The sequence below is a fragment of the Chaetodon trifascialis genome, chromosome 16 (assembly GCF_039877785.1).
Source record: "Chaetodon trifascialis isolate fChaTrf1 chromosome 16, fChaTrf1.hap1, whole genome shotgun sequence".
Classification (NCBI taxonomy): domain Eukaryota; kingdom Metazoa; phylum Chordata; class Actinopteri; order Chaetodontiformes; family Chaetodontidae; genus Chaetodon; species Chaetodon trifascialis.
In genome coordinates this window covers 14,608,329-14,632,353 of record NC_092071.1, presented here as the reverse complement: position 1 = coordinate 14,632,353, position 24,025 = coordinate 14,608,329, and the positions used below count along the sequence as shown (strand labels likewise).

Here is a 24,025-nt window from a genome sequence, read left to right as displayed (position 1 = left end):
ATGATAGAGAATAAAATCAACTATATATATGTACAATATATAATAATGCCTTGACAAAGGATGGCCCAGTTTCTCAAAGGAAAAAGTTTCACATTTTGTATTTTTACTCGACTAAAATGATTGAAACTTGAAAATGAGTATTTTCATAGAGTGAATTTGCTACCTCAACACCTTGTTTGTTACTTCCTGCACATCTGATCTAGTTTAGGGTTTGGGGTCATGCCTGCACTCCACTGTCATCCATGCTCTCAAACTGGCGCTACCTCTCGTCTCCTGAGGGAGGCGCCAAAGATCAACCATGAAAAAGCTTGATTTTTTTTTTTTTTTTTTTTTTTTAGGCTTGTTTCACGCTGTCCTGCAGTTTGTGTCTCGCAGACACACATACAGTATTTATTGCGCGGTGAAGACTCAGCCACGCACATGTAAAAAATGAAGTCCACGTTTTTGTTGTGTTTCATCATTTGGTTTGCAGATGCGGAGCTGAAACCCCGGAAAGGTAAGAGCGGACACTTCTGATGCTTATTCTGTCCTGATCAGACGTGCGGGGCTGAAGATAAGGAAAAGCATGAAGCTGTGACTCAAGTCAGCAAAGTTTTTTTTCTTTTTTTTTTTTTTTATTACCAAAACTGACCGATCACTGTCAGGGTGACCACATCTACCGCTCCAAACATAACTCTGCTGCTCTGCGGTGAATCTCCTTCACGTCATTCTGCCACAGAAGCCACCAGAAGTGAAATCATGACTTGTGTTTAGTTTTAATGTTCATTATGGGCTGTGGTGGGATCCGTGCAGTTTCTCGTGCTTTCCTCTAGTTTGCATTACTTGGAGCGGATTGCTGCTTTGGCGAAATGGCTTTGACAAATGTTTTGTATTAGTTGACATGGAAAATCCTTTGTTTTTGCTGTTCGGTTCATCTGCGCCATATGCCTTTCTCAATGCTGGAGCTCATCCTCCTCATGTTTGACACCCAGGGTCCGGGGTGGTATGCACTTTCAAAGACAAGACTTACAACCCAGGGGACAGCTGGCATCCCTATCTGGAGCCTTTCGGACTCATGTTCTGCATGCGCTGTGTCTGCACAGAGGTGCCTCTCCATATTTATAAACCTCATCTCTTCACAAACATCTAAAGGAACAATGCACTCAAATTCCTCCACTGTCTAAAGAGCTCTGAGCTGCTGACAGAGTGCTTTAAAGGTGTATGCTCTCTCTCAGACAGGCCATGTGAAGTGCAACACAATAAAGTGTCCCGCTCTGCCGTGTGAGAACCCCGTAACCGAGCCCCAGCAGTGCTGTCCAAGATGCACAGGTAGGCCGTCCCCTAAACGCCTCACCAGCTCTGAGTCCTCCTTGTCCTCCCTCCGTGCCCCTTGTGACCTCTGTCCTGTGTGATGTGTGCCCTGCTCAGATGAGCCCAGGATCCCCGCAGGGCTGAGAGCGTCCGTGAAATCCTGCAGGTACAACGGAAGTATTTATCAGCCAGGGGAGACCTTCAACAAGCACGACCTCTTCCCATCCAAGCAAAGCAACCAGTGTGTTATATGCACATGCTCTGTAAGTGCCATCTGATTTACTGATTTTGTTTGGAGGAGGAGGCTCTGCACTAGTGCTACATAAAGGCCACTTGTGCAGCATTCCCACAGCTTCCAGCAGTGGCTTATTTGATAAAACGTCTTATATTTCATGCTTCAAAAATTCACTGTGTGTATGTCTGTGCGTCCCTGCTCATTAACTTATAGCTGCTAATGCTGATTTTAATGATTCAGCTAATCCTGAAGCTGCCGGGGGAAAGCATCTTGCTTTGGTTTGCGTGTTGGCTCAGCTCGGCTGTCATCGGCACAAGAGAAGTGATGAATGCTGTGATTTATAAAAACAAAGGGCAGACATCGGAGTGGAAAGCGGCAGCGAAGCCAAAGTTGAAATCACCTTGGAGTTGTTCTTAAAAAGGGCCACATGATGTGAGAAGTTAATTTTATGAGTTGTTAAGTGGAGTTCGTGAACAGATGTTTCCAAGGAGACATCACATAACAATATAATGAGTGTTAGGATGAGTCCTCGTTTTAGAAACGTAAAAGTCACATGTATGCCAATGCATTTCTGTACGTGTCTGTTTGTCAGCTTTGCTTTATATCACAGAAGACATGATTTACTGCAGTTTTGTCTCGTTCTGTCTCACGGTAATGTCTCAGTTTTTGCTTGTAATTTTCAAAACCATTATCATCTCAGAAGATGCTGCGATCATGTTGTCTGGCCTCTGTCATGGTAATTTCGAGTGATATAAATATGTAAGCAGTTCCAGAGAGGCCTGCAGAAATCTTGGAGTACTTAAGCCTTCCCCTCTGGAGCGCATACTTGGAAATTTAAAAAGAAATTTTCCCTCCCTCTGTTTTCTCAGAATGGAAACATCTTCTGCGCTCTGAAAACATGTCAACCAATCAGCTGCTCCTCGCCAGTCTCAGTTCCAGATACCTGCTGTTTGGTGTGTAAAGGTAGACAAACTCCACCAAACTGAGAAAATGACTTAACTGTTTCCCGCCCGCAGTGATATTTTTTTTAGGAATTAAATGTTTAGATGAGGCCGAAGCACATGGCTGATTAATAAGAAAGTCACAATATGATCGTATCATGAATTGAACCCAGCCCTGATGTAAATGGCTGCCGTGTGTGTTGATTGCGTTGTCCTCACACTTGGTTTTGGTGTGTCTCTTTGGTCTTTAGATCACGGCACCAGTGGGTCCTCATCAACTGAGGATGGAAGCCAGCAGCTGAACAGAGGCGTTGTATGTTCTTGCTGATGGATCACAACATTAATACATCCTACAAAGTGCTCTTTCATATCAAACTCACCTTAAACACAGCAGAACACAGCAAGGTTGTGTCATTAGTTCTGCAGCTGCACTTTAATTACAGTTCAAATCGCACAGGCAAACGTCTGCTCTGATGAAGTGTCCTTGAACGTGACAGTTAGATCACTACAAGCTTCAGGGGAGCTGCTCTGTAGCTGACGCTGACCTTTGACCTCCCTGTGCAGTCCGGCAAACAAATCAATTTTCTCTTAAGGATTCCAACAATAATTTGCCCAACTTGGCATCAAATTATTCAGATTATTTCTGAAACACCAATTTTGCTGTGATCATTAAAGACAGCGGTTTCAGATCTTCCCTGAAGGTGCACGGACCGCTTGGCCTTATAATAAGACTCCACTGCAGCGTCGTTCTGGTTTAAGTCCTGAAGAAGGCTGAGATGTGGGCAGTGATTCATGATGATGCTCCTTCAGCTATCACTCAGAGGAAAAGCAAGTAAAGCCAATAGCTGAAGAGATGGAAGATAACTGTGTTTTTTATGTGTGTGCTCACAAAAGAGGCATTCAGTGGACCAGTGTTCCGGAGAGCAGAGCAGGGCGCGGTCCGACCGTGCCACTCCACCCAGGGTCAGGACTTCTCCCAGAGGCCTGAGCCTCAGTAAACTTAACCTCAAAGGGGCTTCAGAGACCACCGTGAAGATTTTGTTGCAGAGGAAACACCAGAGAGGTGAGACGATGTCAAAAGAAAAAAGGTCCTGTATAGGTATTTGATTTGTTCCTCGTAACTTTTCCGATTGTTTCCATATGTAGCACAGGGCTCACATGTTTTCCATTTCTCTCAGCGTGTTTATACAATGGCAAGACGTACTCTCATGGAGACATGTGGCACCCAGTTTTGGGGAAGGTCCTGGAATGCATCCTGTGCACTTGTACTGATGGCCTCCAGGACTGTAAACGCATCACATGCCCTAGCCAGTACCCGTGCCAGCATCCTCTGAAGTCAGTGGGAAAGTGCTGTAAGACTTGTCCAGGTAGTCAAACACGGCTCACAGCATGATGAACTGTTTATACTGACATGATATCGATTGGCTGTAAACGTCATCTGCACAATCTCCGTCTGTTTTTTCTTCTTTCCAGAGAGTAAAGCTGAAAGTAACCAGACTCACTGTTACCTTGGATTTAAAAATAGCCTCTTGGTGTATAAAGTAGACTCGTCTTTGAAAGTTGACCCGCCCCACACAGTAAGGATCATTGCTGTTGAAAGACAAAGTACTGCTGAGGTTGAAGTGCAAGTATGGAAAGCTGTAGAAGGTACTGGAACTACTGGTGGGAATTATGTGAAAGGAGTAGTTCAGCATTTTGTTAAATACGCTTAATCGCTTCCTGGGGGAGAGTTTGATGAGAAACCACTCTGATGTTTGTCCATCAGATATGAAACTATAGCCTGCAGCCAGTTAGCTTTAGCATAAAGAGCTAACCAAGACATAGTCCAGCACATAACCCCAGAACTTTGTTAATTAGTGAGCTTTAGAGGAGCATAGTCGGATGATTGTGTTACCTTTGTACAGATCCAGGCTAGCTGTTTCCCCCTGTTTCCAGTCTTTATGCTAAGCTAAGCTAACCAGCAGCTGGCAGTAGCTCCATATGTATGGGATGTAGAAGAAAGACAAAAGCTCAAAGGGTCAGTGTATCTCCACAAAACGACACAGGAACGTGTCCGCAAGAAAACGAATAAGCGTATTTTCCAAAACTGTTACTTACAAGACAAATACACAGTATTAGTGCACCAGTTTGTCACTCTCATCTGACTTCTTTATTTATCCACACAGGTGTTTTACAATTAATGGAAATTGGCGACGTTCAGAGAAAAGACATAATGGATCATCCAGAGAATTACACGTTACTCACAACACTCGACGAAGGTTCGTTGTGTCCCACCTTTTCGTGAAATCTCCCCGACTTATTTGAAGACGACCGCGTTGGTTTTGGTGACAGACGTCTGTTAATTCAAGCGTGTTTTTCAGAGACGTGGAGAAAATTCAAAGAGGAGGGAGAAAACCTGAGTAAAGCGTCTCAGACCACAATTTGTGAAGACGGCATTCGGGAGATGGTGGCTTTCCTAAATCCTAAGCAGACAGAAGACCTGTGTTCACCCTAATAGTTGGTCCTCCCTCGACACTCTTTATATTCAGTACAGTACATACTTTATTCATACATGTTGCACTTGGCTGTCCTGCATCAGTCCTGTAATACGAGTGGGATTTCTCATTTATAATATTGTTTATTGATTCATACCTTGTTGTCCATTGTGTTTTAATCATCACATATTGTAAATTATTAGGTCACGAAACACGAGCTGTAGCAGTGTTTTAATATCTGTCATGGTTATAATTCAAACATTTAAGCGGACGGTAAATGTGAAAAAGCTCAGCATCCAGCTCTGAATTTGGCCGTTTAAACTATGTCGACTCTCTCATGTTCTTATGCGCATCTGTTGAATGATTGAGGACTTCGTGGTTTAAGTATTTCTCAAACAAACCCTTTCGCTTTAATGGAAATAATTAGTGTTTTCGAATACGCTGGTCAAATGGGCCACATTCTGTTCAGAATGTAAAGGCTTTTTTCAGGATGTTTTGTGATCATCAACATATTTATTGTAAATACAAATAGTGGTTTTGTCACCTTATTTGAAGCGTGTTGGTTCTTGGATGGTTTCTGTGTACATACGTGTGACTGAATGGGTTTTGCATGCAGACACAGGAGGCATCCGGTGAACACACAGCTGTCATAACTGTGTGTTTATAAGTGTGGAAACAGCTTTTCCCAATTCCTCCTCATGTCAAAATATAGACCTACTGTAGCTATTTTTATGCAGCCACGATTTGGTTTGTTATCATAGCCTAATGACATTTTACAACTCCACATACCACAAATACTTTTATTCTGAAGGGGCCATTGTTGATGCAGCTGAATGCATGAACTACGTTTTTTCACTGTTTTTGCAGCAGTTAACTCTTTTCTGATTTGTTTTTAGCCGTTACTTTGAAGCTTAAATGGTGCGTAGGCCACATTTAATGGAAACGTCGAGAGTCAAACACAGCAAGACAGTGGGCATGTGTGTCTGAGGCAGGCTGAAGATGCGGCTCGGCGCTCCCAGTTGTCTTTGAAGGCGTTCAGAAGCGATCTGCTGATTCATTTGTGGCCTGCATGCCGGCCACAGCGGAGCGGCCCGAGCACCGTCTCCGCCTGAAGGCTTCCATTAAACAGGACTCCGGAAGGCCGGATAAACTGTTTTCCCGCTGGAGATGAAATGTTATCAGAGGCCTGAAAATCAAAAGCAGAAGTTCGACCCGATCCCGAACGTGCACACACATACAGTATTTTCCCAGCATTAGCATTCTCATAAGAATCACTTGTCACGTGTCCACGCTGGGGACAGTGGCGGCTGGAGGAGTTTCCTGGTTGTTGATCTCGTGAGCACGATATGAGGGAATTTCTTCAAATTTGGCAAAACTGTCCACTTAGAATTTGGTGCCTAAAGGTGAAAGGTCACTGTGACCATACAAGACAGAACTCTGATAAAATGATTTGGTCAGATACTGAATTGGCGTCCTGATCTGTGCTGCTGGGTCAAAAATGCGTGTGAAGCATCAACATTTTACAACTCGTAGCTTCTTTGCAGCAACATCCATATTTGAAGCATTGTAATCCATAAGCTCATTGGTTCTGCTGATATCGAGCTTCAGATGATTGTTGTTGCACCATGTGATGAAGCTCTCTATCAGTCCAGAAAATACCCTTAATACCTTTTTATGAAATGCCTTTAAAGTCTTCACTAAATATATTATATGAGTCTGGAAATGCATGGATGTAAACCTGCAGCTTTGGCGGAGGCATACAATCGCAAGGCACTAATTCTAAACATTCTGGCATTGCTATATATATCTCCATTTTTTCCTGACCTGCTTGCTGCAAAATGAAACCATTTTCTCAATGGGTGTGCTGTTAGATTTAAATGTAGGCCGAGAAACTGGAGGGCATCTGTATTTCCCGAGCCAGAGGAGTAAAGGAAGTACATCACACTTAACAATTAGACAAGTGCCACAAAAAACAAATCCAAAGTTTGGAGTAAAAAGCTAAAGAAAACGCGATGGAAATAACAAGCTCTGTGGAACCCATGTCAGCTCCGCGGCACTGTGTGCAGTCTGTCCGCAGGCCTCTTTGATCAACAGGTGTCAAATTATCACTGCGGTTCCCATGACTCAGTCAGTGTGCAACTGCGGATTTGGTAGACTGAGTGGGCGCTTCAGAATAATATTGCTTCCCTTCTCTGTGAACTCCCGACGTGCTCTCTCTGTCCCCCTCCCCGTCCGCAATAATGACTCATTGTGTTTCTTTCACACTTTGCGCCAGACAGCTATGTCTGTCTCTCACTGAAGGCATGAAACAATATTTTGAAACAGATGCACTTCCCTTGTAGGCCTTCATTACTCTGTGAAAAAGGCCGTCACATTTTTGTGTAAACTGTTGGACCTGGCAGTTTACAGCAGTCTCTACAGAGGCCATTCCAGTCAAAGGGGTGAGAAAGGGGTGTTCTACTTTATTGCTGCCAGCTTAAATTAGTAATTAACATTTTCACGTCGCCGTTTTCCCATGCAGGTCGTTAACTGGTGAGTTTTATTTACAGCACACTCGGCGAATCTGGCACCGCGTGTTTCGATCTCTTTGTCCGTCATTTTTGACGGAAATCCCATCAGTCCTCATTTTGTGGATGTTTGTGGATTCGTCTCACGGGCCAATTCAGCTATGCATGCTTAGTCTTGGCTCTGGCAATTGTAACAGCTGGGGGCAGTCAGTAGGTATAAATCATGCAGCCGGTCAGCTCTCTGTGTATGTGTACTCCACCCTGCTGCCCATGTAACCCAGATTCAGTGAGAAGTGAAGAAAATGTGAGACTCGAGGTCACGACTCGGGGCAGGATTGGGGGCACTCCTGAGCCATTGTTGTGATATTAACAAATCTCGTGCTGTTGTTTTATACGTCGCTTCCTTCTGCGAGCAAGTCAGAGAACATCGACGCATGCACGTTACAGAAAACCTCGAAAGCTAGTGCAGGATTCGCTTCTTGCAGCTCTGCAATAATCGCGCTGACTCGCAAAGGAAAGCAGCTGTGGAACTCGTTTCAAAAGATTAAATAAAACATTTCCTCGTGTGCTGCGAGCGGGTAGTTCCTCGCCGATGCATACAGTGTTTGTGAGGAACTGAAGCATTGCAAATCAATCAGGCAGCCTTTTGATTCAAAGGGAGCCAAATTGTGTTAAGTTAATTAAGTCTGATAGATGTGTTTGCTTTCATAGCTGATTAAGGTGCTCAGCAGAGCCCCTGAGTTTATACTTCATCAAAATACTTCCGAAATCTATCAAGGGCTCTGTTTTTTACACCCTTACCCTCTCATTAATTAAGTTGGCCCTGATCATTTTAGCTGATGTTTGGAGTCTGGCCAAGAAAACACGGACAATACCGGGCTACATGTCATGAACACTTTGGTCTTCATCCCCTTATCCTGAGCGGCTCGGTTTAAAGGTCAACATTTTAAACACGTGCTTGTAATGGCTGTAAACTATTAAAGACAGACCACAGCGAGACCTTTTGTTTCACAGAATAAAGACGACCAGCAACAGCTTTACAGTTATGATCTGTAATTAATAATGGCCTCTTTTCAGATGTCAGCCAGAGTATCCGAAGCCTTTCCGGGATTACATGATAAGTGTGTTACAGTTCAATTGTCCATCAAAAGAAATAATGAATAGGTCCAGTCTGCAGTGAACTCATTTGGCACTTGAGTAATGAGGAGTGTTGATGAGGTATTCAGGCCTATTCTCTCTGAGCCAAATCTGGTGTCTGAGTCTCCACAGGGTTATTCTCATAGCTTAACTGTTGGCCCTCAATTTGAGAGTCAAACAAACCTTACCCAAACATTTCTCAGGCTTGATTGCAGCGACGACTGCTCCAGATGTGAAAATGCACTGTGCCGAAATAGAGAAAAACAAGCAAACAAACAAATAAATCATATACAGAAATATAAACAAAGGCCTGTGTTGCCTAAGGCGGACACCATCATGCCTTTCTCCACTATGTCTTTTGTTATTTTTGCATTTGGACGGAGTGTCTCGCCCTCCTGCCAGATTCTGTTATATCACCGAGAGCATGGATGAAAATGTGTTTTCAGTTAATAACCCACCTCATCAGTTTTTCATGCTAAGAACAAAAGAGGCTTCAGAGGAAAAGCTCAACTGATCCCTTTTTGTCTGTTTGTTTACTCTGTGTGGACGTTAATGTGAAGAAGAGTCCAACGAAAATACAAAAGAGACACTGACGTCCACCGGCTTCACTCGACAACCTAAAGTAAGACTAATTAGATTGAAACTTTTGGCATCGTCTTTGCAGGGAATAAATTACAGGCATATGTGGATTGTGCAATTATCTTTAGCCTTGGAGGGATTTGTCGCATTAGGAGGTCATTTTCACTTCTTTAGCATGCGTGCCTCCACCAGGTCAGTAAGTGTAAATCACCAGTATTAGCAGGACAGACGGCGATGTTTGCAAAGTTTCTGACATACATTTAGAAATAGAAATTCATTTAATCTTCAGTTTGGTTGCCATGAAGAGTACCTCTAACTGTCAAAACAGTTGTATTAAAGTCTTAAGAAATAACCCTGATGATGTCATTTCTAATAGCCTTTGTTACAGACTACAGGGAAGTGTATGATCCAGTGTTTTTGGAGCTAATGCCATAAAAGTCAGGATGTTCTGACCTCTGCTGGTCTTTTGTCTCTTGTGACTCCTCCAACTTTATGGAAGTGACAGTGTGATGGTAATCCACGACCACATTTTACTTCTCTGATAGGACTCAAAATTGATTCCCTTACATGGAAAAAAAAGAAAAAAAAAATGCTTTGGAGAAGTGAGAGTATGTCTTAGCTATCCTCTAAACTTATATTTGCATTTATAAAAACCAACTTAACCTCACAGCCTCACGGTTTAAACTGTGCCAGCAGACTTTGCGCACCGATCGCCTGAGGATGTTTGTGTATTTGTCTGAGTTTTCTCCTGACGCCAAATTCTTTCAGGATTGAAGAGAAAGGTAGTGGTGGGGGTATGTGGCCGGGATTGTTTTGATGCATTAAAATGTAATGCAAGATAGGACCTCATTTCATTTATTTGAGTCATTAATTATTCAACTAAATGATGAATCGATTGACTTTACTTGTCACTGCATCCAAAACAGTGTGGAAGTGTAAAGGTGGCAGGGAGGGCCGAGGCCAGTTTCAGAAGGTTTGACGTAGCCACAAACACAAACAAAGGAAAGTGCATGCACATGTGGGAAAATAGCTTCCGATAAGCTTTGTGAGTGATGAGGTCAGTGAATGCCAGCGAATGTGACTGATCACTGCCCAAAACTGTGGAAACTAACGTCCTCTTGCACGATACTATGTGCATGAAAACACAGCTCTTATGCAACCTGAACCTGTTTGAGGTCCTAAGAATTATCACTTCCAAATTACTTCATAACAACATTCTGGTCAGGCAGAAGAAATCCGTGCCAGGACCCACTGGCTGAAGAACAAACTCCACCATGTTACTGAACGCAGCTACAAATCTTCAGAGGGCCTCTGCTTGGGTTGCACTCCAGCCTGGAAAAAGCAGGAAAAGTATTGTGGGAAAATCTGAAGAGATTTAGCACAATTTCTCTGTAATTCAATCACGCTGAGCATCAGAGACTTTTAGCAGCTGTATCTTTCTGTGCTCTATCTTTGCAGCACAGACGGGCTCTGCTCCGATGAACTGGAAAATAGTATTTGCAGTGTGTCAAATCTCTGCCATTTGGCACAGTCGCCTCATTACCATCAAATATACCACTAGAGATGAAAAGAGGCCAACAGGACCCTCAGACTGAAGACCAGGTGTCTGCCTGATCGCACAGCTCAGGGAGCCACTGATTGTTTGAAATAATTCATCAGAGCAACATCAGTGGTCATATATGTAAACTACTCATGGTGCTGTAACTTTAAATCTCTAATATTTGATATTTTTTAAAGATCAATGCTTCGCTCACACATCCCACCGTGAGAAGGGTCACCTGACCTTTCAGGTATCTTATTACCAGAGTTTGCATGAGCATAAAATGGCTGCTTCCAGGTGTGTTCGTGTTATTGAGAGCATAGCCAGCTGTTTAATACTTTTTTTATTTTTATTATAAAAAAAAAAAAATAATTGAATGATTGGTTTTGAATGAGAATGGCAGGAATTTCATATAATAATAGATTACATATTGAGAAGGCTTTGCAGCAGTTTTGAAATAAATAAATATCGTAAATCAAAATATTTGGGTAATAAATTAATTGTAATGAATGAAATTTAAAGAGCAGTGAAAATGTGAAACATGTCATAGAATGATAAAGTACAAGGTAACATAACCATAAAGTATCTTCTGGCTGGATCATCTGTATGCAATACATCTTGTATGTATTTACCATTCAATACATACAGAAGCAGGAAACATCCACACATGAATGCAATAATGTCAAATCCAATGAAATATCTCCAGAGTACCTATTGATTTATTCCACCTGGGCTCAGAGTGCATTCCACATCTGCTGGAGCTGCACCGAGGAAAAATAATTGAAATCATATGAAGGACAAAAGGAAATCAAAAAGAGGATGAACAAGACAAACAGAACGTGACCAGAAACGAAAAAGCATCCCCTGTAAGCTCGCAGGAATGTCACATGTGAGGTATGGACCTGCAGTGATCAGACATGTCTGGGACTGTAAATCACGCTGAACTGCAGAGGTCTGCTCAGAGTCACCAACGCCTACTGCTCCATCAAATACTCTGATTCCTGTCCAACACAGCGAGCTCCACCGAGGGACAGCAGAGCAGTCACTGTAGAAAGTACTCAAGCACTGTACTGAAGTACAATTTTGGTACTTGTACTTCACAGGTTCGTAACTCATCTATTTTCTATTTATTTTTTTAATATTACCCCACTACATTTATTGGTATCATTTACCTGTAATCAGTCTCTCTCTCTCTCTCTCTCTCTCTCTCTCTCTCTCTCTCTCTCTCTCTCTCTATATATATATATATATATATATAAATTAACAGATAAAATGATAAATCTTTATTGATCCTTTGGTGAAATTCACAAGTTACCCTGCAGTGTATATGGTAAAAAAAAACAAAAAACAAAAAAACCCAAAACAAACCTCATTAGCTGTAACATGAACAATACAGTAACTGTAACAAGTGATGTTAGTAATGAATATATAATTATAATTCAATAATCTATATTATTATGGAATGAACAATTCTGCATGATAAGTTCTTTTACTTTTATACTCTGTGTATTTTGATGCCAATACTGCAGGACTTTTACTTGTGAAAGACTTACTTCAGACACAAAAAAGACACAAATGGACACAAACAGCTGACTCTCCAGCCAGCTTTTTACTGTCTGCTGGCAAACAGTGCATGCATGCTGGATTCATTCTGGACATGGCAGAGGTGGAGCAGCTGCTCAAAGCCATCACTGTATCCTCGTCACCACATTAATCAGACAGAATCGCAGTCACTTCAGCACATGCCCCCCAGTCACATCCACAGACATTCATTCTAATGAACTCTGTCGCTCCCCCCATGCAGGGAGCATGAAGTCTAAACCTGTTATAGGCTAGGCTACAGGTTTCCTGTTGGTGAACTTCAGAATAAAATGTGTTTCCTCATCAGTTCCACTCACACCGATTGCACATCAACATTAACGAGGTGTCACTCAAGACAAGAAGAAAAACAGAGTTTAATCAAACACTTTGAACGTGCATCAGAGCATCTGCACAGCTGGAGCTTCAGCTCCGGTCCGGTCAGTGTTTCTGTGGGACTCAATGCTGGCTGCTTGCTCCATCGTTTTCTTATGGACCATCTTGTACTTCGTCTTCATATCCCTCAGCAGCGACAGAGCCTCCTGCTTGCTAACGCCTGTGCTGTGTAGGGCGCTGCCTGCACAGAAAGCAGAGCGTCACATGAAGAAAGGTGAGCTCATGAACGTTCATGGGGTCAGAAAGGCGCATACTTAACGGGACTTGTCTTATTGTTGTACTCTCTTTGATTTCTTTGATCATCTCCTCCACCCTTTCAGCCGGCCGCTTCACTGGTGTCAAAGGTGGAAGTTCTTTAATCTGTGCACAGAAAAGGACATTTTGTTCTTCACAGTTCTTGCGAGATTTATTATTGTTCCACAGTAATATTAAGTGGGAATAAAAATGAATTCTGTGCTTGCAAAACCTTTTTTTCTCTTCCTCTGTATGGTGTCTGGATGCAATCAAGTTTTGGTTTTGAGTCTCTGTAAACATTAAGATTCCTCAGCGTGTGCTCCAGCATCCGAACAGCTGTTTGAATTCCTGTTGAAAGGAAGAGAAACAATATTATATTCCTGTTCACTTTGGGCTGATTGTATAGCCAAAGTTTGTCAGGGCTTGAGGAAAATGTTCAAAAATAAACAGCCGCAGGTGAAACGGCAGTCCTCACCGACGGGCTGCACCACATCAGGATTCGGTTTGACGTCCATCAACTTGGTGTCGTCCCTGTTTCTCTCCTCCTTCTCTCTAGTTTCTGTCTGATCAGCTTGAGGATCAAAGTCGTACTCCGGAGCGTCAGTAGCCTTAACATGAAACAGCATTCAGCAAAGAGAGAAAATGATTTGAAATGTTGAGACGAAGAAACTGCAAAGACACCTGTGGTGGATGTGACTAAGCACATTTTCATGCCATGCTTTTCACTCCACTACATTTATCTGACAGCTGTAGTTTGACAGATTTTTGCATACAAAATAAACAAAGCTTATAATGCATGGTGTGAGGGCAGCTGAGACGCTTAGTCGATTAATCAATGAGAGAAAAGTAATTCGGCAGCTATTTTGAAAATCATTTAAGTCATTTTTAATGAAAAGATGAGGAACATTTCATCATTCAAGCTTCTCAAATGTGAGCATTTTGTCATTTTACTGATGATGATGTTTGGACTGTTCCATACTTTCACTTCAGTAACACTTTGAATGGAGGACTGTGACTTATCACCTATCAGTACTTTTACTGAAGTAGAGGACCTAAATACTTCCTCCACCACCGGTAGGCAATAATGACTTTTCGGAAAAGCATTTAGAAACCCAAAGGTTATAGAACTGATGTTTCCCAACGAGAGCAGGAATAATAAAACCTGAGGCTCATACCTGAGTAAGAAAGAAGCGCTCTGTGTTCAGCTCACGTCTCTCAAGCTGAGCAGGACAAGGTGCATCCATCACCAGTGGCTTCTTTGACACCTTTGGGATTCGTTCTTCCACCTGCAATACAAAAATGTCAGCCCCCCCCCCAAAAAAAAACATTCAAGTAACTGTTTCACTTTCAGACAGTGAAATCTGGAGGCCCATGCAGATGCAGAACACATCCAACCTTCCACTTTGGATCAGTGGACACCTTCAGCGGGAGCTTCCTGACATCCGGAGTCTTCTTTCGCTTTATTGTTATGCCCAGTCTCTCTTGGAGGTAATAGGTCAGTAAGGGAGGGTCTCCTGCGTTCAAACAGAGACACGAAGGTGATTTTAGCAAAATGGGTCAAACCATTATATAATGGTGCCATGTCTATGGTATCTTGTCTGAACCCTTTTGTCTTACTCGCTCTAGCCGCCAGCCTCACCGTTATTGTTTTAGCCTTGGAATCTCAGGCATGTGCCAACCAAAAGTATTGAAACAGGAGGTTATGACTTCAAATCAGGTTTATACGCAGACACCATGCAGTCTGCTCCATCGGTGCTAAGACTTATCAATATATTCAGTGCTTTTTCTGAATACAAAACAAACTGGATGAAATGTGAGGCAATATGTTTCACTGTGATACTTTTTCTGCTGACTCGGGTAATGCACCATTATGTGGAAAACTAATGGAGTTAAATACTTGAACTGATTGCCCCGGGTTTATTGCAGAAAGTAAGAGATGGCATAAAAAGGGATGATCTTCGCTGCCAGCGTCTCTGCAGGGGAGGCCTGACGTGCTGAGGATGAGTATTCACCAAAGATTGTCGTTCATCATATCAGCCTTCCTCAGGCAGCTCTCATCCAGCGAGAAACCTAAAATAAGCCTGAAGAAACTTTCACCGCCAGCCTCTTAGAGGACAGGAGAGAAGACGGGTTACCGCTTCTCCGTGTGGTCAGAGGGTTGGAGTGAATATCAATCTCCCGAAGCTCTGGGAAAAGGGCGACGGCCATCAGAGCTTCTTCTTCTGCGATCTGTTGAGGAAAGGCAGATGGGACGTGTCAGCTCGTTTTTTCGGAAGGGGCCGTGGTTGATTTATTTGTACAGATTACTGAACCCACCTTGTTGTCAGCTAAATTGAGGAACTGAAGCTTAGGTAGTGGAAAACTGGATCCTCTGCAGTACTCCTCCCAGCGTTCCTTGGGAAAGATCTCGGGTAGCTGAAGTTTAATGCAGATTTAGGAGCTATAGAGACACAGTGACGAACCCACACACCAACAGCAGAATGAACTACCTGAGAGAGTCTCTTGACATGTTCATCAGAAGAAGGTTGTGAGCCACCCGCCAGTTGCAGATATGGAATTTGAGAAATGCGGTTCCCCTGTAGGTTTAAACACTTTAGCCTGTAACTGACAATTAGAAATGCTTAATGAGTGACGCTGAATGCATCGCAAGTCTGTCTCAATCAATGCTTTAAAATAGCAAACTTCAGACCACGTCATGACCTCTTGAGGTTTGCCAGACTGTTGAAGACTTCAGAGGACAGTCTGTTATTGTCGAGCAGCAGCACCTCAAGAGCTTTAAAGCGTGTGTGCTCTTCTTCAGCCGGCCTGGACAGAAAGAAAACAGAACAGTACAATTCATCAGCATGATGGAATCCACGTTGATAAATACTGCGTGTATTTCATAATGCAGTTAAATCCGTACAGTTACAGTGAAGTACCATAATCCAGTATGTGTGCGCACCATCGTCTGCTGGACTTTTGTACCTGGCTGTGGAGCAGGTGTTCTGAAAGTCACTGCAGTCGCTTCAGCAGAAACCAGGAGTGTGAATTTGGAGCATTTGTGCGCCCCCTCTTGGCCACTTTACAAACTGTTTCAAATGCATTTTGACTTTTCTCTGCAATGAACTGTTTGCACAAGTTACGCTCAGCTGTGGAATGTAACTGAGTATATTTAGTCAAGTATTGTATGTAGTTTAAGTACATTTTGCTGATAATACTCACATACATTTACTTATCTACGGATTTGAATGCAGGGCTTGTAATACTTGTATTATTAGGGGGGGTGATGATACTTTGCAAGTAAAAGTAAAGGATCTGAATGCTTCTTCCATCACTGGTTATGTTATGAAGTCTCATCAGTGTACTGATTGATACATGATCAGTTAACAAACCAAATGATGACGGACAGACCTGAGTTTTGAAAGATCCATCCATCCATCCATCCATTATCTATACCGCCTATCCCTTTCGGGGTTGCGGGGGGCTGGAGCCTATCCCAGCTACAATGGGCAAGGGGCGGGGTACACCCTGAACCGGTCGCCAGCCGATTGCAGGGCCACATTCAAGGACAAACAAACATTCACACTCACACTCACACCTACGGACAATTTAGAGTCATCAATTAACCTAATGAGCATGTTTTTGGTCTGTGGGAGGAAGCCGGAGTACCCGGAGAGAACCCACGCATGCACGGGAAGAACATGCAAACTTCACACAGAAAGGCCCCGCCTGATCCGGGGATCGAACCGGCAACCTTCTTGCTGTGAGGCACGCGCACTACCTGCTGCGCCACCGTGCAGCCCCTTTTGAAAGATCCATGAAACTAAAATAATTGCATCATTATTGGTTTAAGATCTTTGAAAATCTCCTACTCCTTCTTACTCTGGAACTATAAAGGCCTGTTATTACTTTGAGAGAGACACATTATGTACACTTCCTTTTTAAGGACACCAATCAAAGTATTTTCTGCAGTAATAGGAGGCAGCGTCAACCTTTAGTTTGAGGGTGAATTTGCATTTTACTGTGGAAAACCTGTGATTAGCCGTGTCTCATTCCGCTGACCTGTGTGTGAAGTCTGGATAGGAAAGCAAGAACAGGCTCGCTAATTTACTCAGTTATCTGTTTGTGGTTTTGTCATTTTTCTCCAGAGCAAATGAGCAAATGCTGTTTGAGGAGAAGTGGACTTTTCATGCATGCACATCAAAGTAGGCAGATAAAAGACTACAGCGATTGATTTCAGTGTGTGCGCTTCAACGCTGGCACGGCAAGCTGTCTGATCGCAGGTGAAACTAACAGTTGAGCTGTGTCACGGTTGGAAGAAGCCAGATTAGGAGGAAGGCGATGAAGCTGATTTCCAGTCAGATGAAGGACCTTTAGACGTGGAATGCGGCCGATGGACACAATATCATCAGCTGACAAACTGTTGTAGGACAAATCCAAAACCTGTGAGGTTTTAAACAAAGAGTAGAGACAAATGAAGAGTGCAAGAGTGAGATTTGTAATGTGAGATATTACCCATGTTAAACACTTCTCTAGATTAGCTGCTGCTCAGAAAGAAGCTGAGAAATGAACCAGAAGACGATAAGATGGAAGTGAAAGGCTTTCAAGTGCTTGCCAGGACTAAAGAACTCATGTCATGTTGTATTTTACCCCTGTGACGTGTTGATAATTCAAATAAACAGCATTAAAAATAGTAATGACGCTATCTAAGTGTAATGTCAAAGCCAGTCGTCTTACCTCGAGATAAGGGAAGTCAGCAGCATGAAACGTCATGTTGCGCAGCCTGTTTAGCGACAGGTTGAGTTCTCTTAAAGACACGAAACTGCTGAAGGATCCTGCAGAAAAATAAGATATTTCCTGATCATGTTTTGTAACAGGCCTTAAAACTCAATGAAGGTGAACGTGCAGGAGGCAGAAGAGCACTCGCCTAAAGAGAGGGAGTTAACAGACGCGTCGATGTAAGCTACACTGTCAAACACCTTGAGGTCTTCTGGCTTGACCTGTGCACAGTAAAGAAAGCCTTTAATCATTTTACCCACAAACTGCCAAATTATTTTGGCAAAAAAAAGTGAGAAGTGATTCTTACAGAGTCCAGTTTCTGCTCGCTGATGTCAACAGAGCAGAGCTCAGACGGCTCATCAGCACGGTGTAACTGGAGCTACAAAAGAAAAGTGAGAATTGAAATGGTTTGGGGCCTCTATGGGCAACTGAGCGCGCCTCACCTATGGAGACTTCAGTGTCTTACCAGGAAAGGTCTGTCCAATGTGTTACCATGAGGTCTATCCGTCCCCCTGTCCTTCTCACATTCTCTATAAGTCTCTTTTATTCTTCGACGCACAGTCCTGTATCTCTGCTCCTCTGCCTTCCCGTAAGCCACAAGCCAATGACCACCACCTACGAGGAAAAACAGCACTGAATAAAATAACATCCACTGATACTGATGAGTGATGAGGTTGTTAGTAGATTTACAAAAGTGAAAGGTCTTTTTGGGCTGCAACAATTATTTCTGAAAATTGCCATCATAATTTCCCACTGCCAAAGTTGACGCTCAAATTACATCTTGCAATGTACTGTGATGTCAAATAGAGAAGAGGCTGCAAACCATCACATTTGGGAAGCTGGCATCAAAGAATAATTTGGCTTTGTTGCCTGATGGATGTCTCAGACAATTAACTGAATAGCGAAACAATTGCAGAAAAATATTCTGTCAATCTGCAAGTCTACAGAGATCCTTCGTAGCTCATCTCAGGCTGATCTCATCTAAGTCCCTCAGTGAGGCTGAATGTGTACCAGTGCATACATGATGTCGTGATTAATCAAATAGCCACAGGCTATTAGTGCCTTAACATGCGAGGCAAACGTTTTCTTAATGGGCTAATTAAACTCAACGCACCTTCTCTTTTTCGATGGAGTAATGTCCGGGCTGGGAAACATTTGGTGGGATACCTCTGTCCATCATCAAGTTTATTGGACGCAGCAGTCATCTTGTTTGTCTCAGTAATGCATTAATCACGAAACAACTCGACAAGAGTCGATGCCGCTTTTCACCAACTGAACTGGCACAGCAACTTGCTGCAGTCTATTTGATATTGAGCCTCATTGTAGTGCCGTGTCCTAGCAACAGCATATAAGACGAGCGCTGCCCCTCCCGTCCGGCAGGGGGCTGTAACACGTATACATTGACGCAGTGTTTACAGGCGAAGGCGGAAGAAACCGGTGAGCCTGGCTAGTCAAAGATTGAATTCACTGATAAGATAGTGGCCCGCCTACCAAAGCTGAGGTACTTGAAGGCATTACGTGATGTTTGACGTTAGGAAGATGCAGCGGTTTTCTGTATATAACACAACATATCAAGTACTCGTCAAGACGAATTTATCTTCGACCCGTGTGCGTTTGTGCTGTTTAGCTAGCGAGTTTCTAATTGGAATTGACCGTATTGCGCATGCGTGATACTGCAACCCGGAGTAGCTCTATGCTAGTGTTTACTCCTGCCCTGTCTTTCCTGTAGTTGTTATACAACCAAATAAAATGAGAAATTGTTGACCAAGCTGAATCTCTGGAGCTTTGGCTGGCACAGGTAGTTAAACCCAACACGTACTTTGGTTACATCGCGTCTAAGCGAACAGGGAAGTGAATGCGTTGGCGTCTCTCGCTTCAGTGGCATCTTCTTTTCTGATCAACCCGTAGCATCAGTGTCGTGAACATCAGAGGTTCCTGGTGTGGCGTGAAATTATACGGTATAATGCCGTTCACGCTGAGATCAAGGGTGACAAATGAGAAGAGTCGCTGGTGAAGGTAAGGGTTTCGCTCTGCGTGCACGGTATACGCTCGATGCTATTTGTAGCAATGCAATCATGTGTGTCTATGAGGAGCTGCTGGAGTGTGAACTCTTCCTGTGAGTCTGTGCTTTAGAGATTGTTGTAGCAAGACTACAAAACAAGCTACGACTTGTCATATACTGGGAACAATTTCTCTTCACAGGAACTGTGATCCGCCATGGGAAACACACCATCAAAGAGCGGCAGCGACGAGGAGCCGGTCAAAACAACTTTGTTTGAAAAGGAGTCAAATGGGATAACCTACAGAATTCCTGCTCTCATCTATCTGAGGCACAGTCGCACCTTCCTCGCCTTTGCAGAGAAAAGATCCTCGCCTGCTGACCAAGATGCCAAAAGTCTTGTGATGAGAAGAGGAACCCTGAAGCCGGATGGATCCGTTCAGGTGACTGTTCACACACAATAACCAGCAGACGAACCTTTGCTTCAACACTGATCAATGTCAACTTCAGCCATGCTCATCCTTTTAATCACTGTCGTTTGTCATGTTTCTCCAGTGGTCGTCCAGTCAGGAGCTGTCGACAGCGTGTCTACCAGACCACCGCACTATGAACCCTTGCCCCGTGTATGAAAAAAACAGCAAAACACTGTTTTTGTTTTTCATCTGCATCTGGGGAATCACCACAGAGATCAGGCAGATTATCACAGGTAAGAACAGGGCCCGTCTTTGCTGTGTTAGCAGCAGCGATGACGGGCAAACCTGGAGTCAAGCGAAAGACTTAACAGAAAGCGTGATCGGCGAATCCATCCATAAGTGGGCCACATTCGCTGTGGGTCCAGGCCACGGCGTTCAGCTGGAGAACGGCAGATTGATCATCCCGGCTTACGCCTATTATGTTCCTTACAGATGCTGTTCCTTCCCCATTCCTTTCACAGTCTACCCGAGAGCACTGTCAATATATAGTGCAGACTTTGGCCAGACGTGGCATATTGGTAAGATGCTTCGAAAAAAGTCATGCGAGTGCGAAATGGCCGAGATCATAGATCACGAGGGCAGGAGTCACCTCTACTGCAACGCTCGTAACTCTGGAGGCCACAGGTGCGAGGCCCTGAGTGAAAACAGCGGCATGTATTTTGACAAACCCCACATTGCCCCAGAGCTCGTTGAACCGCCGACAGGCTGCCAAGGTAGCGTCATCGGCTTCCCCGCTCCCGAATTTGTCCCGAATGACGACGCTGAAAGCAAAGCCTGTGGCACATCGCTCCTGTCTCCAGACACCCAAACCTGGCTCCTCTTCATCCACCCAACCAACAAGTCGAGTAGAAGGGACATGGGCGTGTATTTGAACCGGTCCCCCCTGCACTCATCAGGATGGGACAAACCCAGGATCATCCACAGGGGACCCAGCGGCTATTCAGACCTGGCTTACAACGGAGACAAGGATCAGTTTTCATGCTTGATGGAGTGCGGGAAGGAGAGTGAACTTGAGCAGATTGCGTTTATGTCGTTTACCCTTAATGATGTCATGCAGACGGGCAGCAAGAAAGAGAAGAAGATGCGTTGAATTGCGGCTGCTTTACTTCTGTATTAACAAAGCTCTCTAACAGTCTCCTGCAACCTAGACGTCCGAGCAAAAGCCACTAAATATGCTGTGCGGTAACATTTGTCCGTGTTTACTGTTGTTCTGCGTTCCGGAGATGATAATGCATGCATGAGTCGTGTGTTTTGTTGTCTCCTTGTTTACATAAAAAAAGTAATTCAAGTCTTGATAGTATCAATATGCAAGCAGCTGTGGAAGGAAGGATTTTTAAGAGGCTGGGTGGCTGATTTCAAGCATGCCGTGCTGGACTGTCATCTTTAAAACAGGCTTTGTGTGTAGCATGTTTGACAAGTGCTTCGTACTCATTTCTGCATCTTATTAAACTCAGTGTTTCCTGAGCAGCGGAGAGAATTTGCCTACCTCTTTTTATTTTCATATGAAAATCATAGCAGGCCTTGTAAAGTAGAGCGTAGAGTTTCCTCCATGCTCAGTCTCTCCTTTACGTTTAGTATACTCTGATTCACGTATGCCTTCGACTCCACGGTTTGAACTTCAGCTGTGTGACAGCCTGTCGGCGCGCAGCCTCGTCTGTAGGTCACAAAACTGGATGGAAAAGATAAACATTCACTTTTTACCGCTCACAATCACACCCAGCTAATCAATGAAGAGACCAACTGAACTGTACCGGTTTTTGAATCAAGTTAATGGATTACCAGAGATATGCTGTCCAGAGCATTTGATCTACTTTGTACTGTACACTGATTTTTATTACACTCATGTCCAAAAGCAATATCTCACTGGCTACTTTCTTTACGTTCCGCTCTCCAGCACACATATGATTTTCAAAGCAGCCTTTTCTTCTCCCCCGGGGATTATTAATTAAATGCGACATTGGGACTAGATGTGATCGGCTGGCTGTTGGGTATCAAGTGAAAGCATGTAACAGCATGTAACAGCGGATGAAGACTTGCCATTTATAAAGCCACTAGAAATTTGCACACACAAAACCTTGTACTGAGCGACTTCAACATCATTCTTTGCCTAATGTTGTGAGGCGACGTGCCTCCAGGTGGCTCTGCACCAGTTTCATTGTGTTTTTGTTGACTGTTGTGGAAAGTGACAAAACCTGCATGAAACATGTATTTTAGTAGAAAATAAAAGTAAGCTGTGATCACCAGACTGCTGTTTGGTTCAATTTTGCTCTTTTTGCTTCTAATTACACTGCCGTTACACTAATTATTGCTATAAACAACTCACTGTTGGGATAAATAATTAAAAAGACAAGTGAAACAATAATCATCTGTCAGAGAGGGGCAAAGGACAACAGAGCTGGGCATGGGTGCGGTTTTAAAAGCAGCTATAAAGAAACACTTTATCAGCTATAGGGAGCATTTCATTCCCTCAGCAGCTAAAGGGGGCTTAGGGCATGTTGAAATGTTATGAAAGGCTGCTGTTGTTAAGCGACCTGTGGGGAGATGAGTGTGATTCAGCAGATGTGCAGACGGGGATGAATTGAGGACAGGGAGGAGCGTGCTCGGAGAGGATGGAATGCACATATTCTGTATTTTTCAGGTTTTCCAAATAAGAATAAGACATCTCGACTGTTATGGGGGTGGTGGTTCTTTGATAAAGTGCAATTAACAAATGAAAAGAAGCTGTTATCACGATTTATATGCTGTCTGAGTATCTGGACAAATGAAAGTGCAACAATATAAAAAGTTGTTCACAAATGCTGGTAACAACGCACTTAGTAAGGCCACTACAATGATGCTGCGTCTTCAGTAAAAGCTCTAAGAATAAAGCTAATGTATTCAAAATTATCTTATTGTCAAACCAACAATATGCTTGTCTGCCTCTCTTTATTCAGACTTGCATGTGACTCCTCCTGAAGATGTAAACCTTTAAAAACAGGCCACAAATCCACGAGTGCACTTAAAATGAAGAAGTGAAGGAACGCTACATGAGCTGAAATAGTCGCTAAGTTGATATTCTTTAGATCACAGCTTTGTATTTATATGTCACGACACAGATGCAAATGTAGTAAATGGTGCAAGCACTCAACCCATCCTGCCAGGGATTGCCGTGCTCCTCTGAATTACGACCATTAGAAGGGGATTTCAGCTGACATCTGTGCCCTTGGGTAAACAGCAGTAGCTACAGGCTGCTTGGGACTTCAGTGCTTTGCCTGATCATTAATATAATCACTGAACTGGTACAAAAGCAACAACTAGGCAAGATATTAAGTGTACTTTATTAGATGTGGGGGCTCATAAATCTCAAATGTGCTCATCTGCTGACCGGCTCATTCCTTGGTTTCTGTTTTTCATCACCTTGTTCAACCGGCTTCTTCACAAGACGGATGAGTCATGTGGTGAAACCTGTTTTTCTGCGACAGCGTTGGCGGTGACACATCCAACGTTTTGCAGCGCATATGATAAGCTTTATCAGAGGGTGGCTCGCTGTAATACACACACATATGTCTCATCTATCACTCGGATGACATTTGGGAGTCCGGGAACAGAGAGGCTAGCAGTGTTGGCATCACAGATGTTTTTCATTTCGTGGTAAGCGAGTGTGTCGTCCCAGCAGGCTCCGCTCTTTCGGCGGCACAGACAGCGCTGGAGACACGGCTGTCACATGGCTCTTGTACCATCCATTTGAATGACCCAGAGGCCCACAGGTGAAGAGCTGCCAGACAGTTGGGAGCATGACAGGAGCCCACTTAGTTTGTGCTCTGAGGTTTTGTGAGCAGTGACAACATGGCATTGCTCAGAAACTCTTACCTTTGGAGTTATTTGGAGCTATATTTAGTCAACGT

General features: G+C 43.5%; 3 protein-coding genes across 4 annotated transcripts; 2 read left to right on the top strand and 1 right to left on the bottom strand.

Moving 5' to 3' along the window:
• Positions 1-360: 360 nt before the first annotated feature.
• On the top strand, positions 361-5,487 carry chrdl2 (chordin-like 2). Of its 2 annotated transcripts, none has more exons than XM_070982947.1 (11): positions 361-496; positions 972-1,084; positions 1,215-1,308; positions 1,408-1,553; positions 2,395-2,488; positions 2,718-2,779; positions 3,361-3,529; positions 3,645-3,833; positions 3,940-4,113; positions 4,632-4,724; positions 4,827-5,487. In XM_070982947.1, the coding sequence occupies exons 1-11, from the start codon at positions 430-432 to the stop codon at positions 4,958-4,960; spliced, it is 1,335 nt and encodes a 444-aa protein (XP_070839048.1). In that variant the 5' UTR covers positions 361-429; the 3' UTR covers positions 4,961-5,487. The 2 variants fall into 2 exon arrangements, with proteins under 2 accessions (XP_070839048.1, XP_070839047.1); XM_070982946.1 differs by having other exon boundaries at positions 3,940-4,128; positions 4,827-5,091.
• A 7,125-nt stretch (positions 5,488-12,612) lies between these two features.
• On the bottom strand, positions 12,613-18,981 carry xrra1 (X-ray radiation resistance associated 1). Its single transcript, XM_070983228.1, has 16 exons — positions 18,784-18,981; positions 18,136-18,284; positions 17,977-18,048; positions 17,818-17,890; positions 17,628-17,725; positions 17,185-17,333; positions 15,612-15,716; positions 15,401-15,509; positions 15,228-15,305; positions 15,047-15,140; positions 14,307-14,422; positions 14,087-14,197; positions 13,387-13,519; positions 13,144-13,259; positions 12,932-13,037; positions 12,613-12,858 (listed from the first exon to the last, which is right to left on the bottom strand). Exons 1-16 carry the CDS (start codon positions 18,872-18,874, stop codon positions 12,683-12,685), a joined length of 1,776 nt encoding a protein of 591 aa, XP_070839329.1. The 5' UTR covers positions 18,875-18,981; the 3' UTR covers positions 12,613-12,682.
• Positions 18,982-19,068: 87 nt separating this feature from the next.
• LOC139345184 (sialidase-3-like) lies at positions 19,069-22,386 on the top strand. Its single transcript, XM_070983716.1, has 3 exons — positions 19,069-19,685; positions 19,872-20,111; positions 20,224-22,386. Exons 2-3 carry the CDS (start codon positions 19,887-19,889, stop codon positions 21,229-21,231), a joined length of 1,233 nt encoding a protein of 410 aa, XP_070839817.1. The 5' UTR covers positions 19,069-19,685; positions 19,872-19,886; the 3' UTR covers positions 21,232-22,386.
• Positions 22,387-24,025: the final 1,639 nt, after the last annotated feature.